The sequence below is a fragment of the Solanum tuberosum genome, unplaced genomic scaffold, assembly GCF_000226075.1.
Source record: "Solanum tuberosum cultivar DM 1-3 516 R44 unplaced genomic scaffold, SolTub_3.0 scf00226, whole genome shotgun sequence".
NCBI classification, from domain to species: Eukaryota; Viridiplantae; Streptophyta; class Magnoliopsida; order Solanales; family Solanaceae; genus Solanum; species Solanum tuberosum.
This window is the reverse complement of record NW_006239155.1, coordinates 264413-279525: the sequence shown is the minus strand read 5'-3', so window position 1 is coordinate 279525 and position 15113 is coordinate 264413. Positions and strand designations below refer to the sequence as shown.

General features: G+C 30.2%; 1 protein-coding gene across 1 annotated transcript; it reads left to right on the top strand.

Annotated features, from left to right (window-relative positions):
- The first annotated feature begins 1767 nt into the window (after window positions 1-1767).
- On the top strand, window positions 1768-3248 carry LOC107062449 (uncharacterized). Its single transcript, XM_015313103.1, has 3 exons — window positions 1768-1954; window positions 2443-2503; window positions 2618-3248. The coding sequence occupies exons 1-3, from the start codon at window positions 1768-1770 to the stop codon at window positions 3246-3248; spliced, it is 879 nt and encodes a 292-aa protein (XP_015168589.1).
- Window positions 3249-15113: the final 11865 nt, after the last annotated feature.

Below are 15113 nucleotides of genomic sequence, written 5' to 3'. Positions count from 1 at the left end.
TTAAAATAAAATATTAAAGCATATGTTAGTGGGTATAAATATTGTGGTAGAAGACCACTATTGGTTCTTGTAACTTATTTGACCATTAATTTTTGTAACTGTCATGGTCATTAGTTTCTTGTAACTCATATAACTATTAGTGTTTTGTAACTTATGTAACATCTATTACATTCATCTACCTACATTACTACCCTTTATTCTACCCATTGATTATGTGGAAGCAGGGGCGGACCCACCTTAGAGTCAACCGACACGGCTTCGTTGAAATTGTTTAGTATTTATATATATATATATATATAAATCTGAAAAAATAAAAACAGAAGTATAAATATTATAAATGACACTCCTTGAACAAGGAAGTGTCATGGCTCGTGTGGTTCACGACGCAAATGAAGCAGTTATGTCTCTCAGCGCACCTAAGTTCGAATCTCAGTAGGTGTGTTTCTTGCTTTAATTTTTGAGCGTTTTTTCAGAGAAAAAGAGAAAAGTTTAAGAAGGATTTGAACCTCCAACCTCCCTATTCCTACTCAAATTAGGCTAAAACAACCCAGTTGAACTATAATACTACATTTAACCTACTATAAAATTTTTATTACCTATTCAAATCAGAATTGGATACAATAATAAGTTATAAAGTAAAACCTAAGTCGAAAAGAAACCTTCAAGTGTTGTTGCAGTCTGCGTTGATAGCTTGATGCTACTATCGTTTTTTCTTTAATTGTAAGTTATCTTTTCTTTTTATCTCCCATTTTTTAGTTTTAATTGAAATTTCTTGAAATATCAAGTTTTATAGATTTAATTTCTTGAAATTGCTTAGAGTTATCTAATTTATTTAAATTTGTAATTCAAACCAATTCAATGTAAAGATATTATTCTAAAGTATCCCGCAATCTTTCAAAATCAAGTTCAACACCTCAAAATTCTTTTAACTTAGAAGAAGAAAACGGTAATGAGTTGGAACAAGATCGACAAATTGAAAAAGTTGATTTAACTTCGTTAAAATTTGATCCCAGAGAAAGGTTACCAATTCGAAAGTATCATCCGAATGAGCGTGATGCAATAACAAGAATGTATCTTCAAAATGGTCATTTTCAACCAAAATATCATCAATTTCCTCAGTCGAATTTTTATGGTGACTTACGTCGTTTTAATGCTGAATGGTTTCGTGAGTATGATTGGTTGGAGTATAGTGTAACAAAAGATGCAGCATTTTGTCTCTATTGTTATTTGTTTCAAGATGAAAGCATTAATCAAGGAGGAGGCAGTGTATTTTCAACCATAGGGTTTACAAGTTGAAATAAGAAGCGCAACCTTGATGAGCATATTGGTAAGCCAAACAATGTTCATAATCAATCAAGACGAAATTGTGAAGATTTATTGAGACAAAAATAATCCATTCAAAGTGCATTTGCTAAACAATATGATCATCAAAATTTAGAATATCGTACTCGTTTGGAAGCTGCAATTAATGTGATAAGATATCTTTTGAAGCAAGGATTGTCATTTCGGGGACATCGTGAAGATGTACCCTCTTCTAATAGAGGTAATTATATTGAGCGCCTTACTTGATATGCAAATCTATGTGATAATTTTGACAATGCATTTAAAAAATCTCCAAAGAATAATCAACTAACTTCTCCACGTATTCAAAAAGATATTATCAATGCATGTAAGATTGAAACAATTAAGTGCATAATTGAGGATTTAAATGATGATCATTTTTCCATCTTAGTTGATGAATCTCGTAATATTTCATGTAAGGAGCAAATGGCTATTGTCTTACAATATGTTGATAGAAGGGGAAGTGTGATGGAACGATTTCTTGGTATTGTTCATATTCGTGATACTACTGCTTTGTCTTTAAAGAATGGAATTATTGGTTTACTTGCTCAACATTCTTTAAGTCAATCTTATATATGTGGACAATGTTATAATGGAGCAAGTAATATGCAAGGTGATATAAATGGGCTAAAAAAATTGATGCAACAAGAAAGTAAAGGTGCTCATTCTATTCATTGTTTTGTTCATCAACTTCAATTAACTCTTGTTGCAGTTTCTAGAAGATGTGATGAAGTGCAATAACTTTTGTTATTGGTTTCTGATATTCTAAATATGGAGGGAGTTTCTTTCAAGCGTAGAGATGAACTTCGCGAAGCTCAAGCAAAATAAATTGAAAAGGCATTACGTAAAGATGAACTTAAAACTGGTAAGGGCTTGAATCAAGAATTAGGTCTTTCTTGAGCAGGTGATACTAGATGGGAATCTCATTACAAATCTTTTAACAATTTTATCCTCATGTTTGGTCCTATCATTTATGTACTTGATGCTATTGTTGTTAATGCTCGTTTTGAAGAGAAATGTAGGGGAAAAGGATATCTTACAGCATGTTTAACATTTGATATTATATTGTCTTCATGTTGCATTTCTTGCGCGTTGTTTTAGCAATTACAAATGATCTAAATGTTGTTTTTCAAAAGAAAGAGCAAGACATTGCAAATGCCATGTCACTCGTTGGAGTAGCAAAGAATTGATTGCAACAACTACGGGATGAAGGTTAGGATTCACTTCTGAATGAGGTATCTAAGTTTTGTATCAAATATGATATTTTGATACCTAGATTTGATGAGTTTTATGTTATCCGTGGAAGATCACGTCGTAGAATTGCTGAGTATACTATTTTGCATCACTATCGAGCTGAAGTATTTTATAAGATTATTGATTGGCAATGTCAAGAACTCAATAATCGCTTTGATGAGGTGACAACTGATTTGCTTCTGGGAATTGCTTGCTTGAATCCAGTTGATTCTTTTTCTAACTTTGATATGGAAAAAATATTGAGATTGGTTGAGTTATACCCTGATGATTTTGATAAATACTCTATAGTTGATCTTCGCTTTCAGCTTGAAAATTACATTGTTGATGTTAGAGATCATGATAAAAGGTTCTTCGGTCTTAAGGGACTTTCTAATTTTTCCAAGATACTCGTAGAGACGAAGAAGCACAGAACTTATCATCTTGTGTTTCAACTAGTTAAATTTGCTTTACTTTTGCCGGTGGCTACTGCTACAGTTGAAAGAGTTTTCTCGGCGATGAAGTTGATTAAGACTGATTTACGAAGTCAAATGGATGATGAACTTTTGAGTGGTTGTTTGGTGCCTTATATAGAGAAAGAAATATTTAGTACTATCCCCAATGAGGCTATTATGAATACATTTCAAAATATGAAAACTCGTCGAGGAGAGTTGTAATAGTTTACTTGATTTATGTTTTATTAGTACATTTTAAATAATTTTTATTAATTTAGTATTTTTATATCAATTATTTATTATTTATTTATTTTTAAATATCGACACCACTTACAAAAAATTATGCGTACGCTACTGTATGGAAGACTTCTTCACCTATAAACATTAGTGTTTCTTCCTTTGTGAAAGATCCCAAGAAAGATGAGATAGAGTGTTAGCCAGAAAAAGATTAGAAGTGTGAAATAATATTTACTGTATAGTAGTGTAAGAGAGAGTTGATACAAAGAATAATATTCTAAGTGTTCAACTATATTGACTTTACACAAAGAGAGTAATTATATGTTGAAGGAAGACGTTCTTTTGTGGAGCTTTGGACTCTTCAACTAATATGGAGTTGTACGACGTTGTTTGACTGTTGTATGCTGAAGGGGACAAGTCAAGAGTGATAATGCTGGATCGGTGTAGATTATGTCGTAGTGGACTTGAATCTCCTTAAAGAGAGCGAAATATCTGTGTTTTAACCTTAATATTTGTTTATTCATTTTTTGTCATTTTATTTTCAACCGTAATATTTTATATATATGATATATTACACCAACATATACAATCTACTATAACAACACAGTATAATTTGAGTTGTTATCTAGAAAATATATTATTAATAAAAATATATCTTTTGAATGCATAATCAATTACGTACCTTGACTTAACTCTGAGTTAATTCAACTCATCTGATCAGCTATGAATTAAATGAACAGAAAGAATGGTAGAAGTAGCTAAATAGCTAGAGAGGGATTAATTTGTACGAAAATTCAACGATAAACAGTAGAACAAAGAAAGTGACAAGTGCCACATCTCTCTGTTTTTTTTTTTCCTCTTTTAATTTAATGTTGCATAGTAAGTCTCTAAAATTTGACAACAACGATTTTGGTAGACCTGATAAGTACTCTTTCATCTTTTCTTAAAATTTTCAGATTTGAATTCCTCTAGGTACAAAATCGCCTTTGTGAGAAAATATTTTAACCTCAATATGAAACTTTTCGACGTGAAGCTAAATTTAATTGGATTTCAATACGAATACAGAATATAAAAAGGAAAAAAACTCTGGTGGGATGTTAGCAGAGAGTACTGTTAGTGATAGCACAAAATTGTGCAGAAGAGCACATGCATTAGCTTAACATGGAGTCAGACTTTAGTTATTCAACACTACTTCCCTTGACTCACTGCTCCAACTGACCTCTTCTCTTCTATATATTGCATTTTTTATTTTCACACAATATTCACTAGAAAAAATTTCATAAACAGCGTTATTAGTGTTCATTTTTATAGAAACAATTGCTAGATTTTTACAATATTTTAAAACGTAACAGCGTTTTGATTCAAACTGTAGCAAAATACACATATTAACGTCATATAATATCTCATTGTAAATGAAAATTACATGAATACTATATCTTTTCTTTATTTTATTTTCATTCGATGTCCGATATTCATATTAGAGCCCGATTGTCCAATGTGAGTGTGGGAAATGATGACTAGTGTTTTTAGATAGTGTATATATATGTGTAATGTAATCTGTTCAAAGTATCACTATAAAGAGTAATATGTAGATCGAAATTACAAGTTCAAGTAATTATTCCTATTAGTATCCACATTAAATTGAATTGTGTTGGTGTATATGTATTTTATTATTAAAATAAAATATTAAGTGCATATGTCAATAAGTATAAATTGTGGTAGAAGATGACTATTGGTTCTTGTAACTTGTATGACCATTAATTCTTGTAACTCTCATGGTCATTAGTTTTTTGTCACTCATATGACCATTAATATCTTGTAACTTACGTAACATCTATCACATTTATCTACCCACATTGCTACCCCTCATTCTACTCATTGATTATATGGAAGACTTCTTCACCTATAAATAATAGTGTTTCTTCCTTTGTGAAGGGTCCTAAGAAAAATGAGAAGTGTGAAATACAATATTTTAGTGTGTAGTAGTGGGAATAAGAGTTGAGACAAAGAAAGCAATTCTAAGTCTTCAACTATATATAAGAGAGTAATCATATGTTGAAGAAGGTTTTTTTGCTGTGGAGCTTTGCACTCTTTAACTAATCCGGAGTTGCTTGAGTTATACGATGTTGTTGGGTTGTTGTATCCTGGAGGGGACAATTCAAGAGTAATATTGTTGGATCGATGTAGGTTATGTCACAGTGGGCTTGAATCTCCTTAAAGAGAACGAGATCTCCACACCTCAGCTTAAAGATTTAATTTGTTTATTCATTTTTGTTATTTTATTTTCAGCTGTAATTTATTATATTTATGGTATATTACACCAAGAAATTGTGTCATGTGAAACCTGTTAAAAGGAGTAATATGTTAAACTGAAATCACTACTAGAAAAGTGAGAAGTTGTGTTCACTTTTCCTAGACAAAATTATGAAATGATTGTTGGTTTTAAAGGTGTGAATAGGAAATGAAGGGTTGTGACTTTGCCGAAGTGTTGTGACCTTTGAAGAAACCTTACCCCTATACAAGAACCATGTTCTTGTACTTTTGTCGAGACAAACAAAACACAACACAATAAAACAAAGATTTTATCGTGGAAACCTTCCTACCTCAAGGAAGGTAAAAACCACACCACAATCTTATTCACTTCAAGATTCACTTCCTTTTCAGGATTACAACTCAAACAGAACTAACTCTAGTACCTTTAATTCTCCAACGATTAACTAGAATTGAAGACTCAACTCTCCAAGAAGTTAAACTCGCTTCTTGTTACAATTCTACTTTTCAAGAAGTCAAACCCACTTCTTGTTACAATTCTCTCAAGACTCTACTTTTCAAGAAGTCAAATCCACTTCTTGTTACAATTCTCTTAAGACTATGCTCTCCAAGAAGTCAAACCCACTTCTTGTTACACAATCTAGGAATTATTACAACTCAATAATAAACCTAGAACAAATCAACAAACACTAACAACCCTAGACTTTAATTGATCAGACTTCAACAATCAATAGTTCAGACTCGAACACAACTCGTGAACCTGATCCTCGTATTGTTGTGATGAAGCGTGAACCTGGTCCTCGTGTTGCTGTGATGAAGCCTTGCGATTTTGCTCCAATGACTATTGCTCTCAACATGATGAATTTCGTGAATATACAATATGTATCGTTCTGGCTTTGCTGAAAAATTCTCTCGATTTGTGTTTATGCAAAGACGACTATTTTCCTTCTTCGGCTTGAACCTTTTATAGAGTTTGATTTGCCTTCATCAACTTCTACAAGGAAAGGAATAACAAATCATTTCCCTTCTTGTCTATATTTACTTATTTCCTTATTTGACTTGAATTGCTACTTCTTTATTTCCCTCCTTCTTTATTTCTTTCCTTATTTGTTTTTTCCTTCTTTATTTCTTTCCTTCTTTGCTCCTGTGTTTCAACTCTTTCTTTATTTATTTTTTTGCCCCTTTATTTTTGCACTTTTTCTTCTTTGCCGCAATCTCTCATATTTGTACAGGTTGACTGTAGTCACGTCTGAGAACCTGGTTCACCTGATAGAGTACACATACGACAACAAATAGTGAACCATGTTCACTTTATCAATCATCAAAATTATTTTATATGTTCTCCGACTTCCTCAACAACCTCTATGAAATGTTATGTCTTTTCTAAAGAATTGTGACCATTTGAAAGGTTGTGCCTTTTTCCAAAGGATTGTGACCTTTCCGAGAGGTTGTCTTTTTACCAAAAAAAAGTTGTGACCTTTATCATTTCTTAGCTATAAATAGAGAGAGTTTCTCTTATTTTTTTTGTATTGAATTCTTCCCTTCTTTTGCACATATTTCTAACAAAACAAAATCGATTGATCGTGTCTGTGTGTGTGATCTTGTTGTTGTCCTTTTGAGTTCGTTGAAATTATCGAAGTTTGAGGTACAACTACTTCTTTAATGGTTAATCTGTTTCATCTTGAGAGGAATTAATTTACAACCTTGCGTACTTGAGGGGATTAAATTTCTTAAGGACACACAGTGAATTCTGTGGACTCGGATAGTTCTTTTCTTTTTTCTTTTCATATTTTATTATTTCTAATTTGCTAATCTAAATACAAAAGATAACAATGGTATCTTCTCTCTCAATCTGAATTACAACTTGTTTACAATTTTTTTTTATTCTGTGCGAGGCACACATAGTGTCAGTTGTGTGAGGCCTTTTTGGGCTGCCATTTGTATATGGAAAAATTACTTAAATACACAACACTTCTTTACCTATTCTCAATATTTCCCTAATCTTTTACTAAAATACAAAAATCCCTTATTTTCCCCCAACAACTTAACCGGATACTTTATTAGTTTAAGTATCCGCCTGTTATTAATTAAAGTATCCGCGCTGCTATATTATGCATCCGTTCGTTAATTAAGTATCCGTGTTGCTAACAACTTAATAATTTAAGTATCCGCCCGTTATTAATTAAAGTATCCGCGCTGCTATATTATGCATCCGTTCGTTAATTAAGTATCCGTGTTGCTAACAACTTAATAATTTAAGTATCCGCCCGTTATTAATTAAAGTATCCGCGCTGCTATATTATGCATCCGTTCGTTAATTAAGTATCCGTGTTGCTAACAACTTAATAATTTAAGTATCCGCCCGTTATTAATTAAAGTATCCGCGCTGCTATATTATGCATCCGTTCGTTAATTAAGTATCCGTGTTGCTAACAACTTAATAATTTAAGTATCCGCCCGTTATTAATTAAAGTATCCGCGCTGCTATATTAAGTATTCACACTGCTATATTATGTATCCGAAAAACACTAAAAAAGGGATTTTTGGTAATTAATGAAAGAGTAGGGAAAGGAAGTAATTTCTTTCTTATACTATGTCATTTGCCTAATTTTTACTTTGTATATTATGGGGCCCATATTGTACTTGTTTCATTTCCTTACTTTTTCTCTTTCAATTTTAATCTTTTCTTTTACTTTTTTCTTTCTTACTTGCATTTTCTTTTTTTGCTTGTCAACTCTTAGTGTAATTTTATTTTAATAGAAAGAAACTTTGGAACTCACCCACGAATATATGTATATATATATACATATATCATTTATTTGAAGGAAATTAAAGTAATATGTTAGATGAAATTAAATTAATTTTTTAAAAATAAATTCGAAGATATTGAAGATAGTTAAACTAAAATAAATAAATTGAACTCTCACAAAAAAGTAAAAATTCATATAATCAACCAATTGAGCTACTAAAATTCAATCGGTATTATTTATTACATTTAAATCCACAATTTAATTTTAATTATTTAAATTTTAGTCATTAATTTATTTTTTGAGATTTTCAATTTTAACCACCCAATTCTTAATTATCAAATATATTTTATTTTTGTTTATTCTATAACCACTTAATGTATTTGAATGCTTTATATTAATAATAATGTATTAATGATATCAACCACTCAATTATCTTTTCTTTTTCATAATTGTAAAATTCTCTACTTCCGTGGTATGTATTCAATAATTATTGCTAATATTCATTTTTTGTGTTTCTTGTTCAAGATTTTCTTTTTAAATTTTCTTTATGTTAAGCGTTTCAAAATGTGAAACGAAACTTTTATAAATTCATTTTTTATCTTGTGTGTTACAAGAATTAATAGAAAAAAAGAGTCAATCAAATGAATTTGTGAAAGCATAAAATAATAGTAGTATGAATATATTTTTTTGCACTAAGAGGTAGGAACTTAAAAAAAACTATAAAAACATTGATTAAAAAAGGGTGCAAAGATAAAATAGAAAAAGGGTTTTGCAAAGGAAAAAAAATGCAGATAAAGAAAAGACTAATTTTGAGAAAATGGAAGTGAAAGAGAGAGTGTGTGACAACAAGAAAAGGCCGATAAAAACACTTGTCAAAAGGAAAGGGTGCCCTCACACAACTATTATTGGTTGTGCCTCAACCACAATAAAAATTTTCTTGTTTACAAAGTTTTAATATTTTTCTCCCCCTTTTGATATGATATCATCTTAGTGATTTTACAAGTTTTATTGTAGTTATATGTTAATACAAGAATATATATATATATATATATATAGAGAGAGAGAGAGAGGGGATGCAAAAAGGTTGGGAAAGAGAGACAAGAATGACATATAAACGCTGGATTGATTAGGTTTTCCCCTTGTTGGCTGTGCCCTGTGGGGTAACTAAACTGACTTTTCATAAATATAGCTCCACAAATTAAAGACACATTTAATTAGCTCTACATTTCGAATTTATTATTTCAACTCTTACTCTTGAGAATACTGATACATAAGAAAATAATAAAGAGAATTCATAATACATTATTAAAAAATGAAAATTTATTTATACTGTGTAATTTTTGACAATGAAATTTGCTTTCGTCACTATTTTTTTTTTAATAAATAATTAATTGTGAACTGCATAATCATGAAAAAGTACTTTTAAATTGATACGAACAATGAATTAGAATAATTTAATCAAACTTTTCTTAATTCAACAAATAAAAAAACATGACAAAGTATTTCAGAACGAAAAAGCAGTGATATTGTAAACAATCAATCAGATTGATTTTTTAATGATTTAATGGAAAGACATAGTTGAAGTGAGTGTTGAGATATTGGCCATTATTATTATTATTATTTTTATTTTATGATATATGAATGAATGACTAAAGAGAGAACAAAAACTGAGTAAAGATTTTGTATCTTTTGGGGAGTGTTTGGTGTAATAATACTATTTGGTTCTGACTTCGATTCCCCCGTAATTCTCGCGCTACAAACCAGAAAGGGACCTCTTTTCGCATTACCTTTTTTGGCCCCCCCTCCCCCCAAATAGTTCCCTACTTCATTTATCAACTTTTTCTCTAAACTCTTTTTTCTTTATTACCAAAATATTATTAAAAATTTATTATATAATCTTTGTTAATATGCATATTTACTGCTAAAAAATAATTTTACCACAATGTATATTGTAGTTGAAATGAATAAAATTGTTTCGATAAAGTAAGTGTGCAGATGAACATCTTTAAGTTATTCATTCTTAGTTGTTGGTCGTCGTGAAACAGAAAGAGTTTATTACATTAATTCACAAAGTCTATATATATATATATGCTTGATTTTTTTAAATCTAGAAATAAGCCAGCTAAATCTACTTAACTCCAATCATTATCACGTCTAATTATTTTGAAGTCAAGTAAGGTTTAACCCGTACATGTTGATTAATTAATGACAATGTGAACTGCAAGATTACTATTACAATTATTAATTAATCCCCTATCAACAATAGTACAAAAAACTTTCCATTGGGGGACCATTTATTTACTGTTTGACTAACCCTATGATGTTAAATAAAAGATTAGAAAAATCAGCTAGCAATATCCTAATATATTTGTTTGATAATGATAGGTTCATTTAACATTAATCAAATAAAATAAATCAGAATCCGAGAAGATAATTAATATGTGATTCGTACATTAGGATTCATGTATCAGTTTGTACTATATGCAACGTGTCGTGGATTAGTGTGGTTCACTTAATTATACTTTTTTCTAAGCAAATTGGATGGGGTTTCAATTATCATCATAATTATTCCTTTTCTAGTACTGTTGCTACAACATTATTTGATTCTAAATACTCTAATTAGAGTTTCTCAACCATAGTACTTAGACTTCAATAAAAATAATTAGAAGTGTAATTCTTTTAATTATGGTAATCTTATCTTATAAATCTATAATAAGCATCTCTTTCCATGTCATAATCCACCATTATGTTATTGCTACTTTCCAAATGACAATTATTTAAGACTTGAAAATCATAATCTTACTTGTGAACCACCTAATTAAAAGGTATTTAATTATGTTGACTCAATCATGTTAAAAATCTTTACCTTTTAACCATAAAAAAGATATAAATAATTTTCACTTTTAGGTAACGTAGGCTCACTAAACAAAATAAATCTGCATGTAATTATAAATTGATGACAAAGGACAATGCTACCTTTCTCCTCGCTTTGCAACCTTTATGGAAAATATTAAAATACATAAACACTTTAGTTAATTAAAGATTAAGAAAGTAATAATGATCCTTTCACTTTTTTTATCAAACTATATTTTTACACCTAAAATAGCACGACATTATAAAACAACCTATCTAATCAATGTCTTTAAGAATAATCCTATTTGGCTCATAAGAAGTACTTCGTATTTGTGAAAATCTCTCTATTTGGCTCAAAACACGCGTTGATGTCTTCAGAAATAACCTCTCTATTTTCATAAAATACGATAAAATATATGTACATATTAATGTCATCAAGCTTTCTTTATAAAATTACACTGAACATATTGGAAATCCATTTTATTATTATTGGATAAGCAATTGAACTAGTATATTAAGGTTTAATTTTATTGATAAATTAGATTAGACAGTGTAACCACCTGATAGCTTTTTCCTTGATTCCCTTATAAGAAGCTATCAAAAATTAATTCCTTTTCTGCCTGTTCTATTTTTAGATTATAATTTGATTTCTTCTTTTAACTTAAGAGTCACATAATTGGATTTCATTATTAAATTTCGTTCAAACTTGTACTCATGACTTAGAATCAAATTCAATATTTGATAATTTTTAATCTGATTTCGTCCGTGAACACAAATACAGACAATTTATCGATAGACAGCAGATTAATGACCATAACAAACGAAATGATGTAGAGCAGAGAAGTTGCAAAAAAGGGAAGTGAAGACTATTTTAATATTTGTTGATTACACAATTTAGAAAAAGGACAAATATATCCGAGCTATCGCAAATGGTATGCAGATATCCTCCATTATACTTTAGGAACATTGGTGCTCCTGCTGCATAAAAACTAGAGCATATATGTCCTTCACTCTAATAGAAAACTAAATAAGGACACGTGGCGCAATCTTATTCGTCGATTCGATATTTAATAAATGTCGGATCGGTGGATAAGATTATGACACATGTATGCCTGCTAGTATAAAGGGTATCTATGCTCTAGTTTTTGGACGATAGGGGCACCAATGTCTTAAAAATATGACATAAGGTATTTGCATATCATTTACGATAGTTCGGGAATAAATTTGTTCTTTTTCTCTTTATTTTTTTCAAGAGTAAAGTGAGGAATGTAATATGAACTATTTCTGAATTGAAAATACGTCATTATTATTTATTTATCTTAAAAGAAAATACTAAAAAGAAAATATTTTCTGCTATATAAATGAAAAATACTAGTTAATAAATACAAAAACATAGTATGATTCTACTTGAGACGGACAAAAAGACAGTAAAAATAAAGTAGAAATGTCTTTTCAAGACAGAGAAAAAAATAGAGGGTCCCTGATGTGGATCATGGCGCGCGAAAACAGCGCGGGAGCTGTTTCCCCATGCTTCTGTACTTACCAGAATGCCTTCAGCCATCATTAATCCACCCCACCCCAACCCCCACCCCAAATCCTTCTGTCAGTCACCATGCACCCCCACATTTTTTTCTCCGCTCAATATTCGATTAAGAAAAGAGCAGTCTCATTCATTATATCAGATTTACGATCCACTTATTTCAATGGTTAAATAATCCAGTATAAAATGGTTATGCTTCCCTTAGGGTTTCATTTTCTATTATGTAAGTTATATATTTATCCGCTTTACATTATTTTTCTTGTGAAGTAGAACGTAAATTCTTAAAGATAAATTGTATAATTTCTCTATTTCATTTTGATGAGATATTATTTCTAACATCAATTTTCACTTTTTTTACCTTTACAAAATAAGTAAAGGTTGAATAGAGACCACACTTATTCTTATTTATCGGTCTATATTGAATATGTTGGTATTGTTAATTTTTTTTAAAAATAGAACCAAAATTTATCAGTGGCACACGATTTTTATAAGAATAAACTCACGTCTAGCAATTTACATCACATTTGTAGGGGTTCACGAGATGACAGTAAGCTCCTTTTTTCTTAACTAATTCTTATATTAATTAGTCATTCTTAGATCCCATTTTATTCTAATTTCACTTTTTAATCAATTTAGTGGTCCCAAGATAATTACTTTGTTGATTAATATTACCTACATTTCTCACTTTTCCTCAAATTTCCTTGGTCTGGATTTGACAATATTTGTATGTTTCCATTTCTGTACAAGTACAATTCAGTGAGAATAATTGTCTAATAGGAGTATTACTTTTACTTTACCACTTTCATAAATAAACTTTATAAAAAAATACTCCATAAGTTTAAAATTTTTACAAGGGAAAGATTAGATTAGACTAGGCATGTGGAGTGGGGCCTTTAGATGTAAGAGAGAAAGGAACTGTGTTTGGGAGTTGATGGGGCAACAATAGTTTAATCATACTCCCTAGTAAGGAAGGGAAGTAGATGGTGGGAGTCTATCAATAGATGTGACTTGTGGGTCTAATCCTTACTTTTTAGAGTTGGCCCAATGGGTCCCTTGTCTAATATTAGGTTTATTTAAGGTCACAAATGATTGTTGGTAACTATATTCTATGCAAGGGAAGGTTTAGGAACACATCCACAGTACACTCCTTAATAACTAGTCGTTTGGTTGCTAAATGTAAGAAAGATAAGTTGTTCATATATTAATTTTTGTAAAATTTGTATGATTTAATAAATAAGTTTTTCATAATAAAATTAATATCACACTTGGTAGATATTTTAAAAATTCGCATAGCTAATACGTATATAAATTATGATGGAGTCTAAGTATTATTTAATGTAGGATTGAAATGAAATTACTAATATATGTATAACTAATATATGAATAGTTATAAATTCACTCATAAGTTATAACTAATCGCTACATTATCAATATCTACATAACTATAACAACTACCAAATAACCCCTCAATGTCCAGTTAATGTGTATTACATATATTTGTCTCAATATTTATAATATTTGAATTAGTTTGCACGAATGTATCTAATTTCACAAGATATCTTGCCATGTTCTGCTAGGAACATTTACCAAGTTAGTCTTTCCACTAAAAATAGAACATATGAAAAGTAAACCGCCTAATATTTCTGGTACACTAAAAAAGCAAATTAAATAAAATTACAAAAACATTCATAAACAACTCCATATTCTTATTTACTGCAGAGTATGAAGGCCTCTTTGTGATTGCATCCTTCATTTGTTAGAAAATTGGTACATTGGATTGTCTCCTTATAGACATGTTGAATCTTGGCATCGTTGACCTTCAACAAATATCGAACAATCTTCAATAATAGGTCTAAACAAATGATATTTTACATCCTTTTAATTGATAAGCTCAACAACGTAACGTTTAAGAAATCTATTTCCACTTCGATATATTTATAATCTATTTGATTTATGATATCTAATCCTTATTTAATACTCCACAATTTTATAGTAGGGTTTGAAGTAAACTATAACTTACTTAAGTATCCCAACAACTATTTTTCCTCATCATCTTTAAAGATTCTTTCGAAAATAACATCAACAAAATGTGTTATGTGTCTTTGACACTACCATTATTGTTCAATCTTATTTTTGTTGCACAAGAGCGAGACTAAGCAATTAGTTTGACTTGTTTAGAAATATTGATTTGAATAAATACTGAGATTACCTAAGTCCTAAATGATTAATACTTTATTTAAGATCTTAGCAATAATATAATTCTACTAATTAATATTATATGGAGTTTGGAATTAATAAGCAGCCATGAGGCAGTGTTCATTTGGAAGTTATTCACCATTCTTACGTAATCACAGTAGCACTAAATTGACTTGATTAGATAGTGGTACTACCCCCAACCCTACAACTCTACCCCCCCCCCCCCCCCACATCTCACAT